The 20374-nt window shown below is 42.2% G+C and overlaps 1 protein-coding gene across 2 annotated transcripts in view; it reads right to left on the reverse strand.

Annotated features, from left to right (window-relative positions):
* Window positions 1-11280: 11280 nt before the first annotated feature.
* Window positions 11281-20374, reverse strand: part of PPP3CA (protein phosphatase 3 catalytic subunit alpha) — a 197155-nt gene continuing 188061 nt past the window's right edge. The window contains exons 12-14 of one of the 2 annotated variants that reach the window (XM_056333790.1): window positions 19082-19179; window positions 16300-16329; window positions 11281-13053 (exon numbers count right to left, since the gene is read on the reverse strand). In XM_056333790.1, the coding sequence (XP_056189765.1) occupies window positions 12860-13053; window positions 16300-16329; window positions 19082-19179 (322 nt within the window). In that variant the 3' untranslated portion in view covers window positions 11281-12859. The remainder of the gene's footprint in view (window positions 13054-16299; window positions 16330-19081; window positions 19180-20374) is intronic. The other variant, XM_056333780.1, reaches the window with a different exon arrangement.

The raw sequence follows: 20374 nt of genomic DNA on the forward strand, positions 1-20374 counted from the left end.
CTCCCTAGCGCAGCAGGGCTGGGACCAGAGCCAGGAAAGCCCTGGCTGCTGCAGGGACCCAGGGGCACCGCAGCCTCACATCCCACTGCTCCAACAACCCCCAGCTCAGCCTTTGGATGGACAGGTGGTACAGAAAAGCTCTCACCTCCCACAAGCAAACACAGCCCCCGTGCTCCGGAGGGATGAGCATCACGGGGACCGTCGGATGGCTGGTGTGTGAACCTCCTGTCCCTCCTCAGCAGGGCACTACACACAGACTGATGGACACATGCACGGCAAACGCTGCAGCTTCACAGACATCACTGCATTTCATGCCGCAGCTCTCACTGAAAGGTGCAGGCAAAGGTCTGGCAAACGAAGATTTCCTTAGCCTATAATACTCCTGTGCCTGATTATTATTAGATTTGTACGTTAAACCCAGGAGATTGTCTGGGGTTGTTGCATGTAATTACAAGACCGATAATTATATCAGGTGTAGTCTTGCCTTACCTCTGTTCAGCCCAGCATAGATAAGCATTGGAAGAGCTACATTGCTTTAAGCAAGAAGGAACCCAGCCACCAAGTAGTGAAAATGCTACAAATCCCTCCCTGCACTTGTAAGATAAATACAGTCCAGCCTCTTATCAGCTGCAGCACAGGGTCCCAGAGCTAGCCTGTGTGTCCTGGAGAGCACCCGGGGTGCTGCAGAAGATAAAATCATCAACCTGTAATTAACACCGCCACCACTTCAGGGGGTTTGCCCCCAGTGCAAATGTTTTCTTTTCTGGTGAACCCCTGAATGCACCTCAGCAGTTAATGCCCATGCGATTTTGGGCATCACAGACCATATTTAGAAAGCCCACTGTCACCATGGCAACGGGTTTCACTTACACATAGCAATGTACAGGCACATGTGCTCCAAACCTGTGCAGGGAGGAAGGCGATGACACCCAAGCTCCTCACCGAGGGGCTGCATCAGTGCTTGCCACACAGTAGGGTTAAGGGCTGTGAGATTAGTAGTTTGGCCTTTCGGAATATTTTCGCTGGACGTTCGAATGCATCGCCTTTCTTCTTCTCCATTTCCATGTCAGGAGTTCCCATTCTTTCTTTTTTCCCATGAGGTAAAATTCAGTTCAGGGAAGGTGTCCATAGAGACGTCCCTGAAGGACATACCTTGCAAGCCTCTGTTGTTCTGAGCTGCACTGCGAAACTGCAGCTCTCCAGGAGGGAAAGGGGAGAGGGCTGCTGGAAGCAACGGGCAGCTGTGCAGCCACAGACCACCTCACGCATCGCTAGGGATGGCGGCAGCTTTCAAAGAGGGTGAGGTCCTTTCCAATGGCCTGGGAGGCTGGGGCACCAGCAGGAGACTTCGGCTGGGGTGGAAAAGAGCAGGGTTGAATTTAAAGCATGACTTACATTGTTTAAATAATCTATTGCTTGTGTTGCCCATTGCTCCTGACTTCCAGTGGCACACTCTGTAACTTCAAGTAGTTTTACTGGGTGGAGAGCGGGGTCACATATATTTCATGCCTGGGCTTTCCCCCCTTGTTTTCTTTGCATTGAGGAAGACATGTGTCCTGCCAGGGAGCCTGCAGGAAATGAGGGAAGGCAGGAGAACCCCCGGGGGAAGCAGCAAGGCATGCTCTTGGGTCTAGGAAAGGGCCATGTCCAACAGCAACACGCAGCTTCCCACTGAGCTTTTCATCTGTAATTTTCAAGCCATCACATTCCACAGTCCCCTGCAGCCATTACAGGTGTAATGTATCCACTGCAATCCACCGATGGAGCAGCTGCCTGCCTGTAACCAAGCAAGCTCACCCTGAAACAGCTATGCCAAAGGGTTTAGTGCTTGAGGCAATTACTAAAGCCCAGGGTTTTATTCTAACAACATACAAATGCTCACATGAGAACAACAATTTAATTTTCAGTGCTCAGCAGAATATGTATTTTTGTTGCACTTCAGCTGTGGCGCAGAGATAAATTATGTGTTTAGATTTTTGACAGTTTTCCCAAAGCTTAATTCCTAGCTGATCTCTTTCAAATGATCCATATTTCAAGGATTTTTATCTGTAATTAATCTTGGCAACAATAATAAGAAAACAACCCTGGAACTTTTTGGGGAAAAAAAAGAAGAATTTTCTGCTATTAAATTCGTACTTTCTCCCATTCCTCTCTCCTGTCCCTCCACTCCTCCAGCCTTGGCCTTTCACTGCCCTTGCAAACAGGCAATCTTCAAGACCTCTCCAGTACATGTGATACCGCAGGAGACTGGAAATATTTCTGAGCCAGGAAATAATGACAGTTATTCCATTAGATACAAAGGTTTTCCTCCGCAAGCTTCACTAAAAAAGCATTACACAGTTAATAACATTACCTAAAATTCCCTACCAGCTCTGAATGGCCCAGATATCCTCTTGGCCTACCGCTCCAGGCTGTATCATTCTCTTCTAAGAATGCTTTGGCAAAGAGTGCCCAACTGTTTGTTATGGTGAAAATACTCTACACATGCTCTCATCATCCTGATGTAAATCCCAGCAACTGACTGGGCAGCCCTGCTGGGCTCCTGTAGGTCCAGGTTTTCTGCAAATAGGTGCAGCGTGCTCCAAGCAGGTGAGTCCCCAATCAGCTGCTGGCTTCAGTTCCTCTGTAGCATGTTCCCACCTATAGAGTCCTCTCTAGCTATTGCTTCACCTGAAGGAAGTAGGGTATGGACAGGCAAGGCTGCCAGGCCAGGAACAGCAAGAAAAATAACAATGTTACCCAGTCATGTGTTTTTTGGCTCAAAAGTGTTGTTTCCTGGGATGTGCTCTGGTTCCTGAAAAATTTTGGCTGTGTGAGCCTCAGCTATCCCTCCCAGCCCTGGTTCCCATGGACCCAGTGCCCAGGGTTTTGGGCTGTGGGTGCTGTCAGTGCTGGTGCTTGCACACCTGGGGCTAAGTGGTTTTCACTGCTGGTTTTAAGGCATTGTTGGGTCTTCTCTGTGCTTCAGCTTTCCCGGAGAGTGGGGTAGAAAGTCCCTCTGTTTTTCTAGGAAAAGGCAGTGAAGAAACCCAGAGGAAGGGTCAGATTAGACATGCTGACACAGGGGGGGGGAGAAAACAGCAGACGTGGCAGTGTCCCACTTTTGTATCTTGTCTCTTGATGCCTGTGGGGTAATAAGACAGGTCCAATGTAAAATGCTGAAAAAAGATCATATTTTCTCCTCAGAACACCTGTGTTAGTTAACACATACATATATGTCTATATCTATATCCTTGCAGGCAGAGCCTGTGCTGACGCTACATTCACACTCCTGATTACTCCTGGCTTCTCACGGCTTCATTTCAACACATTAGATACAAAGGTTACACTAGGTTAACTGTGTTTAAAAACATTAAAAGCACAATCAATAAGAAAAGGAAAAAGACAAAGTATTTTCACAGGGAGTTTTACCTAAATATTTGGACTCTATGACTGGCACAAGGGCAAGCAAAGATACCAAAGACCAGCCCAGCAAGAAATTCTGGAAACTGCAGAGTAACTGTGTGCTCTGTAACTACTGCATGAGTATTTTTATCTTACTAGTCAGAATAATTTACTGTAGATCTCATACCACATATTTTCATTCATTATGGAAGACTGCCACAGTGGTACTCATTCACAAGGATGAAGCCCCTTGAGTTTCGGACAAGCAACGTGATAGCTTAGATGGTTTAAGAGAAAACACGTCATTTAGGTGCTGCCAGCCCAGGCACTGCAGGAACCTTGACTGGGAAACTGGATGAATCAGGACCACAAGTACAGACATCGTTCCACCCATTGGCTTCTTTGGGAAGCTGAAGACATGCAGCCCCAGGGAATTCTAATCCAGGTGCACCTGCTTTTACACCCCTTTAGGAGGTCTGCGTGGCTCTCACCCAGTGTTTCTGGCCGGGAGCTTTGCAGGCTCATGCCCCAGCCCTTCCTGGGCACAGGAAATAAGCCTCAACCGTGGCACAGAAAGTTTGCTCCGTAAGCACACCCAGGGCATTTTCCTCCAACTCTGGGGGAGAAAGGGAGCGTTTAGCACTCAGGGCAGGCAGCCTTTATCAGCATTGCTTCAGACCCTGCCCATCTCCTCTAACTCTCAGCCTCCACAGAAGCCATTTGCTCTGACTTGCCCAGTGCCTCCTCGCATGGGTTCTGATAGCTCAGCGCTGCTTCCCCTGCAGCTGAGCCCCCCTGACCCCCCCCCCCCCCCCCCCCCCCCCGGCAGCAGCGGGGCTTTCTGGGGACGGGAATCCCTGCACCCTCCCCAAAGCCCACATGAGTCATCGAGCTGTTAGAAACAGGAGATTATTTCTGGATTTAACTTTCTGGACTGAGGGAAACACTGCCGTGTCAGCACCCAGCTGTGCTTTTAAGAGGTGCGTTGTTTGGCAAGTCTTGCAAATCTATTTCCATGCGAAAGCACACACATGAATAAGAAAAAGCTTATAAGAAAAAGCTGTGGAAGTGAAAGGGCCAAGAGAAATTCTTTGCTGGGAGATAGTGAAGGCAAAAATGACCATTTATTTTTTCTCCACTAACTAAAATAGCCACGCAGAGGCAGAAAAGACTGGGAGAAGCCCTCCTTCTCCCCCCATCCAGAGCGGATCTCGCTGCTTCTCCCCACCAGCTCCTCAGGAATGATGAGTGTTATCACTTACTGATGCCAACTTCCAGGGCAACGTCAGCACTTCTCACTACACATGCAAAGGCTTTTGTTACCAATATTATTTCCTCAGCTCTGAAAAGGAAAAAATAACTGTCTTATTCTCCTGCCAAGTCACCCTCTCTCCGCAAACACCAGTGTTTTCGTAATACCACCTATTCACAAGGAACGCTCCTGACTTAAGAAGAACAGAAAGCTCAAGGCAGTGACCTGCTGTGATGCTCCTGCACTCAGAACCAGTCTCCATGGAATTCATTGTTTTATTCTGGTTTTTTGTGAGCAGCAGCTGCCTGGACACACAGGCATCTAGGTCCAGGCACAGTGGAGGTACTGGCAGCAGCACAGGGAACTGAGGCAAGGTCACCCCCCGAGGTCACATGGAAGCGTGATCCTGGCTGCAGCGAGAGACACTGCCAGTCCATGCTTGCCTGGCAGGCAGACAGGCAGCTGGCAGTGCCCCAGGGGATCTGGGAAAAGGAACCAGTGGCAAAATGGTGGCTGTGATAAAGCAAAAGAACGAGGGAGAGAAAAGGAAAAGGAACAAGAGGGAAGGAAATTGGAGAGGAAAGGAAAACACGTGAAAGGGAGCTCCCTCCAGCAGTGATCCCTCCTAGTAATCCCCATCACCCTCCAGTGATCCTATCTCCCACTGAAAGCTGCTGAGGATGGACAGAGAGACAGATGCAAAAGGGAAGGGGGAAACAAATTATGATGCCACAAGCATTTCTTGCCTAGCTAAATTTCTATGTACTACCTCTGAGAAACATTGTCACCACCCAGAGTGTCCTCTCCCAACACTGACAGTTGTGGTCTTCCCTTCACCTTCCCTTTCCACCTTAACTTTCACGTACAGATTCCTGACATCCATAACTAACTTCTATTTGCCACACAGCACTGTAGTGAACAGCTCCTCTCACGCACATTTTGATCAGTGGTTCCTTCAAGATTTGCTTTAAATCTTTGCATGTGATTACACTCAGACCAATGGCCCTGCGGTTGCTCCTTTTTTATCTATACTTCTGAACCATATGTTCTCTAAATATATTTTCAAAATATGCCACCCAGTCAGAGAATTGCTATTTGACAAGTAAGCAAATACGGTATTTTCTATTGCAACTGCAGGAAAAACTATTGCATTTTCATTAAATAAGTGCATTAAACTCTGAATTTGTTCCCGTCTTGATCCCTATGGTTCTTGTTTCCATACCCTGAATCTCATTGTTGGCTTTCCTTCCACGGTGCTTTAGCTAATCCATCTACTTTAAACCTCTCCCTTATCCTCATTGCATCATTTCCCACTTATTTATACCTTGCTCTTTCTGTTCAAGTGTCTAGAAATGTTTTCTGCTGCTTTCCAACCACTATCACCAAGACAACTTACTTAGCTGGGCTCATGCTGATTTTCACTGTATTCCTAGCCTTTACTGGCCATCCCCAACTTGGCTTGACAGGCCATTTTTCCATTCCTTGTTAGCTTTTGCTTTTTCTGTTTGAGGCGTCCATTACCTGGTTGGTTTGCAAGTCCTGCCTTACAAGTCTAGTTGAGATTTAAGGTCCTCATAATTCTTGGCTTTTTATCCTGTACAGAGTCCAGGCTTTGGCTTGTCATCCCAGCTGACTTCATGGCAACTCCCTTGTATCAGGTCCGAATCCCTTAGTTACAGGCATCCTTGCATTTAAGATTAATTGATTAAACTCTTCAGCATGCAACACAGCATTCAATCCTGCAATCTGTGCTTCTTCCTCTGACAGGGCTGTGAGCCTGCTCATCATGGGTTTGCCCTCCAAAATGTCATTTCCCATGCCACTCCCTGCTCTCCTTTTATGCATGACTGCGCTTCAGGTCACAGCCTGAACTCTATCATCATCTTTAAGTGCACATCTAGTCTAAGGTGAATTTTATCAGCCTAAATAATTTCTGTCATTGCCTGTCCAAAGCCAAGGTATGTGGTGGAGTTTCTTTATTTCATCATCTCTGTCTTGCAGTGCAAGTGCTCAGGTCTCTGCTGCCACCACTGCCTCTTCTCCTACCTACCTTGAGAAAGTAATGAAATACACCAAGCTCTCCTGCCAGCCCCACTCCTCTTCCCTTTCCTTTCTCTGGTGCCCTGGTCCATGGCTGCAGGGCTTCCTCAGACTTTTGCATAAAGATCAGCTCTGCAGCCTTGTTTAAGCTCAGCCACAGCGTCACCCTCATATTCCCTTCAGAGTGCACTTCTTGTTTTAGAAAAATACAGTCCAAGTGCAAAGCTTATTAAATATGTACTGAAACCAATAAACCACCAAGTGACAGAGAAAAAATGCATCTTTTCCTCAGGCAACCTCCTCAGCAGGTTACTCCTCCCTCCCCAGGGAGGCACAAGATCAGTCATTTATGTGATGTCCTGATTACACGTGCACAATCTGCACTACAATAATGACTACACAAATCATGTGCTTCAGGGCTTCAGCCGCTTGCCTGCTGAATCCAGGAAAGGACTATTTCCTTCAGTACAAGACTGACTAGATGCTTTTGATAACTTCTTTGTCTTCTGAAGCACCAAGGATCAGCAGCAGGCAGGACACAGTACAGGACAGTGATGAGGGTCCTCCCTCTTGCAATTGATACCTAGCTGGATAACTTGCTGATCAAATTTATTACCAAATTTGGCAATAAATATTATTCCAATCTTCCACTGCCCTCTCAGACCGGTGAGGCATTAATTTTCTCTTACCTTCTTGGATCCGATTCTTAGTACATCTCAGCTCTGCAACTGCAACATACCTCTGCTGCTCCCATTTTCTGATGTATGGCTCCCATCTCTTCAACTTACAAGGCCAGAAATGTCTTCACTTGTCTTAAGTTACTAGCATCAATATATGTTTTAGGAACTTAATGGTACATACAGGGAACCAGGGCAGCTAGTTTAACTTGTGGCTCCCCCTGCTCAGCACTGGTGAGACACGCCTGGAGTGCCGTGCCCAGGCCTGCGCTCCCCAGCACAGGAACGACAGGGACTTACTGGAGCGGGTTCAGCAAAGAGCCGTGATGGTGGTTAAGGGACTGGAACATCTGACCTACGAGGAGAGATGGAGAGAGCTGGGACTGCTCAACCTGGAGAAAAGGTGTAAAAATACTTGGTGGGGGGAGTAAAAAAAGATGAAGCCAGGCTCATCTCAGTGAGGCCTGGTGACAGGACAAGAGGCAATGGGCACAATCTGAAACACAAGACATTTTTACATGTAAGAAAAAAAAAAAATTTACTGTAAGAGCCATCAAGCACTTTTCCCAGAGAGGCTGTGGATCCATCCTTGCAGATACTTGAAACCTGCCTGGCCACGGCCCTCAGCAGCCTGCTCCAGCTGCCCTTGCATGAGCAGTTGGGTTGGAGGAACCCATCCTGGTGGTGCCTGCTGGCCTCCGTATGTCTCGGTTCTGTAACCTAGTAGGCTCCTTGGGCCCAAACCACGGTGAAATTAGTCCAGGTTGCAGCATTTCGCTGCCCATTTAAAGCAAAAAGGATTATTAAATACCCAGATGTTGAGAGAAATGGGCTTGCTCAATCACACCGTGGCTGTCTGCACCAGCTGCCTCCAAGATGCAAGTATGAAATAACCACCTCTTGCTCAAGTCTTGCTGTGGTAGGAACTGCCTAACTGGGTGCCCAGACCCAAACCTCCAGCAAACCACCATGCAAGGCTCTGCCCAAAACGGAGAAGAGGCCTTGGTGAACTTCAGAGTAACTAGTGACAGCTGCTAGTGGACTCCACAAAGGAGCGGTCGTTGTCATGTCTGCCATCGTGCCTGCAGACTTCCCACTGGCAGCAAAATCAGTCCTTTAGCACATTCTTTGCCAAGTTACTTTACCTAAAACAAACTCTTGACAGGGATGACAGAGCCAAGGCAGCCCTTCCCTTTGCAATCATGTGCTGCAGCAGAATCCTGCCCAGAGCACACAGCTATCTGTCAACTTGATGAAACGTCGTGGTGCATGTAAAACTAAATCTGCCCTCAAGTTATTAAAAATAATAATACTAATAAAATCACAGCCTCATGAAACACACATTTTATATGGTATACTAGGCTTGATACTGTAGCCAGCTCAGCAAGACAAAAAAAGTCCCCTACCTCTAGCTCCACGAACTCCTCCTTTTTGTGACTCCCATGGAGGTGGCTGCAAGTCCTCTGTGTTTTTACATACATATGAACATACACATATGAACACAGGTGAAATTGGATGTGTTTTTTCCTAAATCACTGAAGAACCAGAAAGTTCACCCTTTTGCAAGCCAAAAATGGCCATTTTGAGCAGAATCAAACGTCCTCCCAAAAGCAACAAAGAAAGCGATCTGCAAACTATTTACCAGATGATGGTTGCTTTGGTGCTTGTATTTTTTTAACATTTGAAACAGCCGATTCTCACATCCATCCCTTTGCGAAAGAAGTGGGAAGATTCATGGATCTGACTAATCCAAGCAACAGTACCTTGAAAAAAGAAGGGAAACTGATTCCTAAGGACTAAAATTGTAAATTCAGTTTGAACCTAGAAAGCATCTGCGAATTTCTGTTTTTTACACTTGGAACTCCACTGTTTCACTAAAAACCAGGGCTAAAGTGAGAGAGGACAGAGATCAGGTCAGTGCTAACAAGCAGCATCTTTTGGTGCCAGTTTTCAGCCCTGCTTTATGACCTCAATTTCACTGGCCAAGTGCTCAGAGAAAGCCAAATTCCTCTAGAGGCTGAAGACGTCCTCCTCTGGCAATAAATAAAGTGTGAAGAAAAATGCTTGAAAGAACTTATATCTGTGCCCGACAGCTGGAAATTCTGGCACAAGCTTAAGCAGGGTTAAACCTACTGCAGTTCTGGGGAAAACCCTGGACAAAATTTGAACATTGTCTTCAGAAAATGTATGCTAAGAGCTAATATACTTCATGTTTAATAGCTGTTGAAAAGGAAAATTATGACAGTGCAGAAATTATAATATATGTATCCAATATACTATCTCACACACTGGGAATAAAGTGGTTAAAAAGTTACAGTAAATCCTGATGTAAGCACCAATGCTATTTTTTTGCATTAGAATAGCATATTTAGTAAAAAGGAAGAAACCTGTACTGGGAGACATACTCCAGTGCTTGACATGTTACTGAGTGAGGCCATGAAATCCAAAACTCAGCCTTCAGAGGCACCAGGGTTTTTCTTCAAATTCATCTACAGCTCCTTCTGCAGCAGGAAAAAGGACGGACCACTGGAAGAGATGGAATGCCCTGGAAAAAGATAACCTTTGGAGTTTTTTTTTTGTCCTTCCAGGAACATTTGAATATAGCCTAGAGTACCCCTCAGAGCCAGTCCAGAACCTGCCCCATGGTACAATGGCAGCTCACTCCAGAAAAGAGCCAAGCCATCCTAGATGGACACACAGGATACTTATCTTGCACGCTCCAGATATTTTTCATTCTTCTAAGATATAAAAAGTTCAAAAAACTTCCTTACTGACCAGGCAGAATTTGTACATTTCCTAATGCGTTATTCAGCCTGGGCTGCCTCTCTTGCCCATAAGGTCCCTGGCAATTACAGCAGGCATTTGCAAACCTACCACTGATTTGTAGCATGGATCTTTTGGGTTAAGCCTACCAATTGAGAAGTCTATGCCACACTGTCACTGCAGAGACGAAAACCCTCTTTCTTGCTGTTACATTGGTGCTAATTGTCTCTACAAAAAAAACTTAGCTGAGGTAACCTACAGCTGTTCACCTAGCACATACACAGGACCAAACTGGAAAGTAAAGTGGTCACTCAAACTTTCACCATTACTTTTTGCAGAGACCATGCTCATTAACCAGATGAACAGCTTCACTGATCGGATGAATTGTCAGACTCTGCATGTCTCTCCCTGTGCTATATTTCTACACAATCTGAAACAAAAATTTGCATTTAAAATTGATCCAGCTTCCTAGTCCTGTATATTATGAATAGTCTTCATTTTTGCCACCTGTCATATTTTCCCAAAATTAACAGGAGCTGAAGTGGGAAAAACACATAAGAGCGCAGGCATTGAGCCAACATTTCAAAATGCTACCTGAAAGGAAGACTAAAGCAGCACCCACAATATTACACCATTTGGCATCACCCATCAGTTCTCTGCAGGATGACGGACTGTAGAAGGGTGCTGAGCACAGTTAGGGAGAAAATGAGAACAAGGCAGAACTTTGACAGTTCACCTTTGACTGAAAACAGAGAGCATTTGACAGCTGAAATTGCTGATTTTTTTTTTTTTCCTTAAAGGAATATTGTAATTGATATTAATTGACCTTTTCAAACACTCCAGATGAGGGGGTGGGGGGGGGGAGGGGGGGGAAGCATACATTTTTTTTTCTGCACTCTACCTGTGGGATACGTCCTACTCATTTTACTGAAAATCCAACTTTCTAACCAGAACTTGGGGGAAGTCTGCAGATGTTCAGTAGTCTAAAACAGTTGGGTAAGAAAATAAGCTTTTTCTTAGTAAAGAACTGACCTTGAATTGTGAAAAGAGTCGTTCTTCTCTTACACAGATGGTCTTCTGTCCAAAGCAAAAGAGAGCAACAAGTGCACACGCATGTGCCTGCATGCACTTCTGCAACTGAGCCAGCAAGAAAGGGAAGAGTGCTTAAGTTCATGCACATTTTTATTGAGTAGTAATATAAAATGCTTCTTTCATTGTTACAAGTGCATGCTTTGATTGCCAACATTTCGAAGTCAAATTACAAAGGCAAGGCTGTAGGCTGTAGTGAATTACTTGGGCACTTATACAATTGTTAAAAAATATTAATGGACTGTTTTGTTTTGTTTCTTTTTCTTTTTTAGAATGAACCAGTTGAAACCCGTAACTGATATACAAAGGGAAAAAAGTGAAAAAATTACACATTTTGTGGCACATGACAGAACAGAACAAAATGACTAAACCATTATGACATTAACAGTTATCATGCATTTAGAATTCCACATGTAACTACAAACTTATTTAAATTTCACAAGGTTTGCTAAACATGCTACCCATCTATATGTGCACTGACAAGCTTATGTTAAAAACTTTAAGAATACTCTCCCCTTAGATTTTTCAAAGCTTTTTTTGATTACAAAATTTCAAAGGCATTAAGCATTTTTTTTTTTTAGAGAATATAAAGTACGCCAGTATACATACATTTCCAGTATAAGTCAGACCACTAAGCGCATTACAGTCCCATACAGGCCTATACAGCCATTTTTTCTTAAAAAACATGCATAGGCAGATTTTTACAGAATATAGATGCTTTTCACTGCACTTAATATGGTGTCTTGTTCACTATACTTAAAAATGCACCACTCATAAATATTTAAATTCAGCAAGCCACAACCAAGACTTGATTTACCAAAAAAACCCAGAAAACCCCCCAAACCAAACCCCCTAAATATAAACAGAAAAAAAAGAGAAATATGTTATCATTATTCCAGTTTTTTTTTTTTTTAAACAAAGAAAAGGATAATTGCTGCCAAATTAGTAAGATAAGTGTTATATTTAAAGAAGGGCATTGAAGCACACTAAAGAAACCTGAGGTAAGCATAATCTGTACAAAATTAAACTATCGCTCTCTCGCTCTCTCTCACTCTCTCTCTCCATCTTTTTTTTTTTTTGGCATTTTAAACAAATTTCCAACATTCTTTTTTTTCTTTTTTTTTCTTTTTTTTCTATATTTTTAAAGACTGCCTAATTTATCTCATAGCCATTGTCTGACAAGAGTAGCAAAACATTATCAATAAATAGTCCTTATTTAGTTTGTACATTTTGTTAAAAATGTTTTGATGTTGTCCATGTTTAGTGCTGCAACTGTAAACGTACAATAGTTAGTAAGAAATTAAACAAAGTTTTCATGTCCAGTAACATAATAAAAGGCCTTTCAGTAACATACCTAGACGTTCCCAATGCAGTAGGAAAACACGTTCATTCCCCTAACTTTGCAATATATACCAGCATGAGCTCTCATTTTTCTACAAGCATTTTAAAGGCATATCCAAAGGAGGTGTCTCTCCCCCCACCCCCCCCTCCCACCAAATTAAAATTGACGATCTCTTCATAGATGATTTTTGTAAACTGAATCCAAACCTGGCCCCCAGAGCAAGTAAGCTATTATCAGAGGCAAGAACATCCCACTGCTGATGTGCAGCAACCCCATCGCGCCCTGCAGCTCAACCCCCCTCCCAGACAGTGGTCACTGAATATTGCTGCTATTACTGCCGTTGCTGTCCATGCCATTAGTCTCTGTGGAGATTGCCTTGTTGATGGAGTTAAGGTTGGCATCGGATGGCACGTCTCTGCGTGGAGGCATTCGCTCATTAATTCGATCTAAGCCTTTGGCCTCCTCGAAGCTAGTGATCTTATGCTGGGGTGAAAATCCTTTGATAGCTAAATAAAGGATTATTAAAAAGTAAAATTAGCAAGGTAAAACTCTCGGCAGCTTTTCCCCCAACTTATCAATGAGTACGAAAGTCCTTCTTTGCGAAGGCGACAATGAGAAGATCTGACAACACGACCGACTCCTTACCGTACTTAGAGCTGGGGGTTAACTACCACTGTGTCTTGCAACACAACTACTTTTTTCAACAGGATCAACTTACAATATTTTGTTTGTTGCCCACTGGGGTTCAGCTTAAAAAGCTAAGAAGCTGACAGGAAACTACAGTTTGCAATCAGGAACCATGTTTAGAGCACAGCCGTGAGCTGGTGAGTTAGCATTTGTCATCATCACTTACAGCCTTAAAGACAGTGTGCCTCGCCGTAACATCTTCATCAGGCAGAACTCCCATTTGACTTTCAAAGACCAGGGGAAAAAGTGCTGGCCAGTTACAGGTGGTGATGACGCAGAGAGGCCAGTTTGCGGGATATACATTAAAGCTATGGGAAATCTGGGGTGACCCTGCAACAGGTTTGCCTTGTGCTCTCAACACAGGCAAGCTGCTTGTTGATCACTCAGGGCAGTTATCCTCCCCGACACGTCCCTGGACTTCTAGAAAGAAGCTTGAGTGAAACAGCAGTAATGCCGTGCAACACGGACCAGGGATATCGCAATTTTGGCACATTTGTACAATTTAACTTTGGAAACACACTGACAAACGACCAAAGTTCCAACTGAAGCTGAGGACTTTTCATCTGCTCTTCAGCAGCAACATTGATGAGGCCACACCAACCTCAGAAGGCAGCCACAGGCTGGGGACCGTATCTTTAGAGTGTGATTTTTATTTTATTTTGTTCTCTCTTTAATTGAAGAGTTGAAGATCTTTAGATTTAAAGCAAAAGAGAAAAAAGCACTGTAGGCAAACAGCAGGTCACAGCTCCATAGACAGTATGTCATAGCCTTCTGTGTGTTATTCTCTGATCTGCACCAAATCAATGCACTGCACTTCCAGAACTGACACTTTTGATACACCACTATCTTAACATGCCACAGAGCAGAAATGGTGTGTTAGTACCAGGAAACTGTAAACTCCCTGGGGAGAAAATGGTAGGGGAGTTTCAAAGATCAAATTCAGTATTGCTTCCCTCCCTTTATCTTCTTTACCCCAAAGTACTCCTGCTCTCCTTCCAATACGCAGTCCTGATTCTGGACAAGCTGGTAACTTCCATTAAAAAAAATAAGTGAACAAACCCAAAACCCTAGAACATCCCTGGTACCAATCTACCACTCCTTGCATTTTGGGGGGAGCGAGGAAAGTGTTTCCATGCTGATATTTTTGCCAACCGTTCCCGTGAAAATGGATAGATCCTGTTTGCCTCAGGATGTAGTTCCTTCGCCAGTTTCACAAATGTTATATTGAAACTTTGTGAAGTGCATGGGTTTTAACATGTATTATACTTCAACTCAGAAGAACAACAACAACATAATGGTGATTAGTTAAGTGAGCAGGGATGGAGCAGTGAAAACAGAACAGGCCCTACAGTGAGTTTTTTCAAGGTTTTGGGTTTTTTTATTTCTTTTTTTTTTTTTACTTTATCTTCTATCACAAAAATGAAGATGTCTAACAAGCACCCAGGCCAATCCCTTAAAGCAACAGTTTAATGGATGGCCATGCTGACGCTGAAACACTTTCTGCATCCTGGAGCTTGCCCGTAGCACAGCCCAGCTGCCGTTACCGAGCCCTGAATCAAACTGCAGAGGAACAATTGGTACAGGGTGAAACATTTTCTCCATCATTTTCTTCATCTACGTAGACTAGTCATTACGACTATGGTTACGGTGTCTAACTAGCCATGATGGCAAATCAAGAATCAACTAGAAGGGTGCATATTGCTAGAATGGGGACGTTCAATCGATTGTGTTTCAAGCTGACACAGTATCATCTGTAATACTGAGGAAGGTGCTCTGCTGTAGTTGCTGGTCAGACAATGAGGATTAGCAGTTTACATTGAGAGTATACTAAAACACAACACAGTCACAGAAAATCACAGAAAACAGCCAAACTGTCAACAAGAATGCACACTGCAGATTAGAGATTGCCGATAGGAATAGATAATTCCAACATAAATAGCAGCTTACTCACTGCTATTTAGAAAGCAGTTGTATTTTCTCTTACTTGTTTGTTCTGTAATTTTATTCACTGCTTTACAAAAATCAAAAACAAATTCAACTGGCCAAAAGGGCACATCTTACCAACAGACAGCAATCATCAAATTTGTTTGTTTGGTGTTTTTTTTTAACTAAAAAAAAAATACCCACAGAAAATTTGAGGGGCAAGAACAAAATACAACTGAAGAATTTTGTTTTAAAGGGGAATTCTGAAAACTCTTCTTCCAAAACTTTATAATGCTGAATGAATATTGTGCCTTTACATTGCAATACGTGATTACTTAGGCTTCAACCATAGCGCTAAAAATTGCTTAAGGGTTAAATTAGGGGTCTGTCAATAAAGCACCATAGTTTTCAATACTAAACATTCGGAAATCTTCTGAGGCAGCCAGTGACTTTATATTTGTAGATAAAATGGTGCTAGTGTTAATGGTTGCTCTAATGTAAATATCCAGTGTGTAAACTGCCACTACCAGAAGAAGCAGACATCTTGCAGACAAATGTCTCATGTTGTTTTACTTTTAAAGAGAAACAGAAACACGCTGAACTGTAACAAAAGACCAATAATTTTTTTTTTTACTAGTGACCTAAAGAAAAGAAACAAACTGAAGGAAGAAAGAAAAAGGGAAAACCAAAATGAACAAAAAGAGAGAATACTCATAAAAAGCTGTGTGTTTTCCTTGACCAGGGATTCCTGAGGATAGTTTGAGGCAGAGACAAGACCCTGCCTCCAGCACACAGCTTTTGAGCTATGCGTCACAGAGCATTTACGAGCTGCTGCCGAGTTATGACCCATGAAATCCAAGTCCCCTGATCTCCTCCTGTGGCATTACTCAGTGTGTAGTTCAACATACAGGAATTCCAACGTGATTGTAACTTTCAGAAAGAAAAAAACACCACAACAGCAGCAACAGAAAAAAAACACCAAAAAATATTTTCCCCTTTAAAGCAATTACATTTTGGTTAATACCGAGCCACAATTGTTAGCCCAACACCCACACAATCTGTACAAGCTACAGCAAAATGAATACACCCAGCAGAGCCCTTATCTGTTGTGGCACCAACAGAAAGGGGACTGGCCAATTTACCTTCATCAGCCTCAATAGCCTCAACAGTAGCTGAAGAGAAGAAAGGGGTAGCAAAACGAATGAGAAAAATGAGCAGAGGATTTTAACTCTAAGAACAAGTCAGTGAATAGCAAAGGAGCTACAACACTAATGTTACTGTAAGTGCTGGATTTTGGCAAAACAGACAAACACAGAAATGCTTACACAAAAACAATAATTTGCAGACTAAATTAAGCTACAGTTTGTTCTGAAGCAGAAGTTTCACAAACTAAAAGCTTTTAAAGACACAGTTGAGAAGTTTTCTTTTGACTCAAAAGAACTACAAAATTAAAATGTCTTCCATATTCCACACCTGACCTGAAAAGGTCATTGTGTAATTCTCCCAGCTTTGAATAAGAGCAGTTTGATTTGCCCTGTCAAAAGAGAAGGAAAAATGGCATAAAGCCATCACACAAAATTCATACCACTTACAATGTCAGTTTGAAAAGTATTAGCCACCAGTACAAGGTAAGGGAGCCACATATACAACTTTTTAGAATGACTTTTCCCTCTCTTCTGACTAAAAGAAACGTCCCCTCAGCATAGGGCAGTTTGCTCAGACAGCTTTGCCTTTGCTTGCAATCTTGCCCAGTCTGCTGCACCTGTAAGCATCCTTTTTGTCAACCCAGTCTCTGAAAAAAAACTTTCTAGTATTATATTTAAATTAATGGACATAGGTACAAGATTGAAAGCTGTTGGACCTCCAAAATGGCAAAGCCTGGTCAGAGAGAGAATAGCTTGTAATCAGGAGGTTGCTGCAGTGTTATGAATACCATCAATCACTGTTTTGAAATCATTCATTGTTCTTAAAGACATAATTTCATTTCAATTCTACCCATCAGATTTGGGATGATTTTTTTTCTACAGTCAGAGATTTACAAGCTGATGCAAATCAGCAAATGCAATCCAATATAGCAATGGTACAGCTCAAATATTTAAAAAGAAATTATGATTTCCAAGAACTTCTCTGGTTTAGAGAACAGTTCAAGAAGCCAAGTTTTTAGGAATTCCTCTCTTCTTTTTTTGTCTTATTATCGCCTACATAAAAGCTTTCTTCATCCTCCATAAAATCCAAAGCAATTTTTTTTTTTTTTTTTTTTTTACTTAGGACATTAAATATTAATTGAGATCAACACTAAAATATGTATGCTACTATCTTGCTGCATAGGGAAGTAAAGGATCTAACCCACATGCACCAAGGTAAGCCTATGTGCCTCTCAAGCTACAGAGCAAGAGAGACGGCAAAAAATCAGGGAACGAAACCAATGCAAACTTAAGAGAAAACACCATAACTAGGATGAGAAATGAAAATGAGTAACCAAATCCGAACCAGCACTGACACAGTAGAAAAAAAAAATGATGACTAATATGTATACTTCCACAACAGAACATAGTACTCTTATTTTCTGTTAATACATATGGTAATATGAATGTGTGTTTAACAGAAACTATGTAAAATTCAGGTTATTTGGTAAATGGGGTACTATGTGTTAACTAATACAGAAGCTTGTGTATAGCATTATTTTACTGAGCCAGGATACTGCAGTATGAGGAGATTTTCCCTTTAGCCATTGTGACAAAAACTTTAGGCAACTTTCTCAAATTAATTTCTTTCCCTAATATTTTTTCAGGGCAACAATAGCAGTTTCCTCGGACCAAATTTTCCAACAAATATTAAGCAACTATTATGGAGAAAAGTCTAGGTAAAAACCACAACCCCACTAAGAAAGGTATCCTATGGAATCATATTGCAGCATTTTCAATGCAGAATGTTACTATGTCTGTAATACACAAGTCATCAAAAAGAAAAAAGGCAAGGGGGGAAAAAAAAGAGGAAAGAAGGTTTACCACCGTATACCTGAATCTTCTACATAAAAGAGATAGTAAAGGGGAAAATACAGAGAAAGAATGCTCCAGGAAGGAAACAGGAAAACAAGAGGCTGAGACTGTGTTAAAGGTTGTAAGGCATTTCTATTTCTTATATCTACTGCCAACAGAACCTCAATAAGTGAGAGACATTCTTGTGTGCCTGCAATATACTCTGCAGCAATACACACAGGGAAAAAAAAAAAAGGAGAGCTTACAATAGTAAATTAAATACTTTGCAGCTCCTTATTCCAAAAGGAATATTTCATCAAAAGCAGCCCTACTACAGACTTACAGATTTCCTGTAACAAGAAGCACTTGGTATAAAACTGAACTGACAATCTGTATTGTGTTTGTGTACAAGGCAAATGTGGTGTTTGCAAGAGCCTCCCTTCACTTGGGCTTAAATCAGAATGAAATTATTCTCATGCTGTCACCTAGAACTGCTAGGAGAGAAAATCTAATTCTAGAGCTATTTTCCATTGGTGATTCTCTGTGAGGAAGAACAAATCAGATAAAATGAGTGTCATTATCTAAGCTGCACCTTCAGTACTCCATGTATCAAAGGCTGCTCTTAAAAAAAACCAAAACAAACAGAAAGATGCTGTAAACTGTGGAAAGAGTGCATCTCACATGCAATGCTGATCTACCATTCTGAACAATTGATTTTCAGGGACCTTTTGCCCCTCTCTTTGTTTGAAAATCTGTGGCATGTAATGAGTCTTGAGAAGTGGCCTTACATGAACTGCTCACAAATGCTCCAGCACAACAAACCGCCTCTTTTATTCTGTCCTTTATTTTTTTCAGAGAAGACTGCAGTTAATTTTCTTGGGTTCTGCAGTTGAAAAACAATTGTTTTCTTTTACACATAACGACACACACAGGCAAACACGCTTACCGCTTTGCAGTGTTTGTTTTCCTCCAGAAAGCACACCACTGGGCAGCATTCCTGTTGGAGTCAAACCTTTCAGTGTCAGAACACTTTCACTCTCTTCTCTGCAGAAGGAAAAAAAAAAAAAAAGACACCCCAGATGTAAACAATTGTCTCTTTTTTAAAAAAAAAACCAAAAACACAGAACACCTTTTAGACACCTTAAGCTACACCTGCCCTGCAATGATCTGGTTTTCTCCTCACCAGGACAGGCTGAATATCTGGTGATAACACCAGCACCAGTGCAGTTACACTGCTGTGTAAGTGGTTCACCTTTGCACCACACCATACACAGACTCCCACTATAGTCAATACTCTAATCTACATCTATGAAACAACATATGACATAATTTTTGAACATATACATATAAACCCACAAACTCGTAAGGAGCAGTTATTGCCAACAATGTATTTAGGTGTCTTACACCATGTGGTCCAAAATCAACTTAAAATGTTTTGCTTTTGTCTGCACTAGCAGTCAGGTGCATTATTTATTAATGACCACCAGCCATTTAAAAAAAAAAAGGCAGCTAAAAGTTCATTAAAATTAATAAGCAGTTCCACCCTTACCAGCACTATTCTTAATAGTTTTGTATGCTAAAAATGATACTGATTCAAGAAAAATGTTCTAGGAAATCTAAATATATTTTTACTGGTCTTCAAATACATACAGTTTTTAATATATGGCTAGAGGAGTACAACAGCTCTATCCAGATAAGCCATTAAACACAGCTTTCTATGAGCTGTAGTGATATCTGTGATGACATACTTTCTCAGCAGCAAACCTGACACCAATTCTTTAAGAGAAATCTATTTTCAAAGTGCTTTACTTTGAAATACATAACGACATTAAGCTGGAGGAAGCAATCACAAAGACAGAATTTAGTTCCACATTCGCTTGAGGATAATGTGGTTTTGTCTATCAAAACCATCTCTCAGCAATTCTATTACTTAAAATTTTCTTTAGACCAATGTGCCCTGAATTACTCATGTATTTCAAACAACTCTTGTTTACCTACTACATATACTCTTCAAGTTCTATTTTTAGTTTAAAAACAATTCTCCTTGTACATGCTTTTCTTTGTGTCATAGTCAAAATCAAATTGTGACTGTTTTCCTTGTAGGTTTCCTAAGCAATTAGAACTAATGTGACAGCCAAATATTTCCAGAATTAACACAGCACTTTCATCATCTGGAGTTACACACCAAAGTTTTTGGTTTCTCTTGATCATTTGACCCTGCAAGCAATTGCATAATCTG

Source organism: Falco biarmicus, chromosome 1 (genome assembly GCF_023638135.1).
Source record: "Falco biarmicus isolate bFalBia1 chromosome 1, bFalBia1.pri, whole genome shotgun sequence".
In the NCBI taxonomy this organism is placed as follows: domain Eukaryota; kingdom Metazoa; phylum Chordata; class Aves; order Falconiformes; family Falconidae; genus Falco; species Falco biarmicus.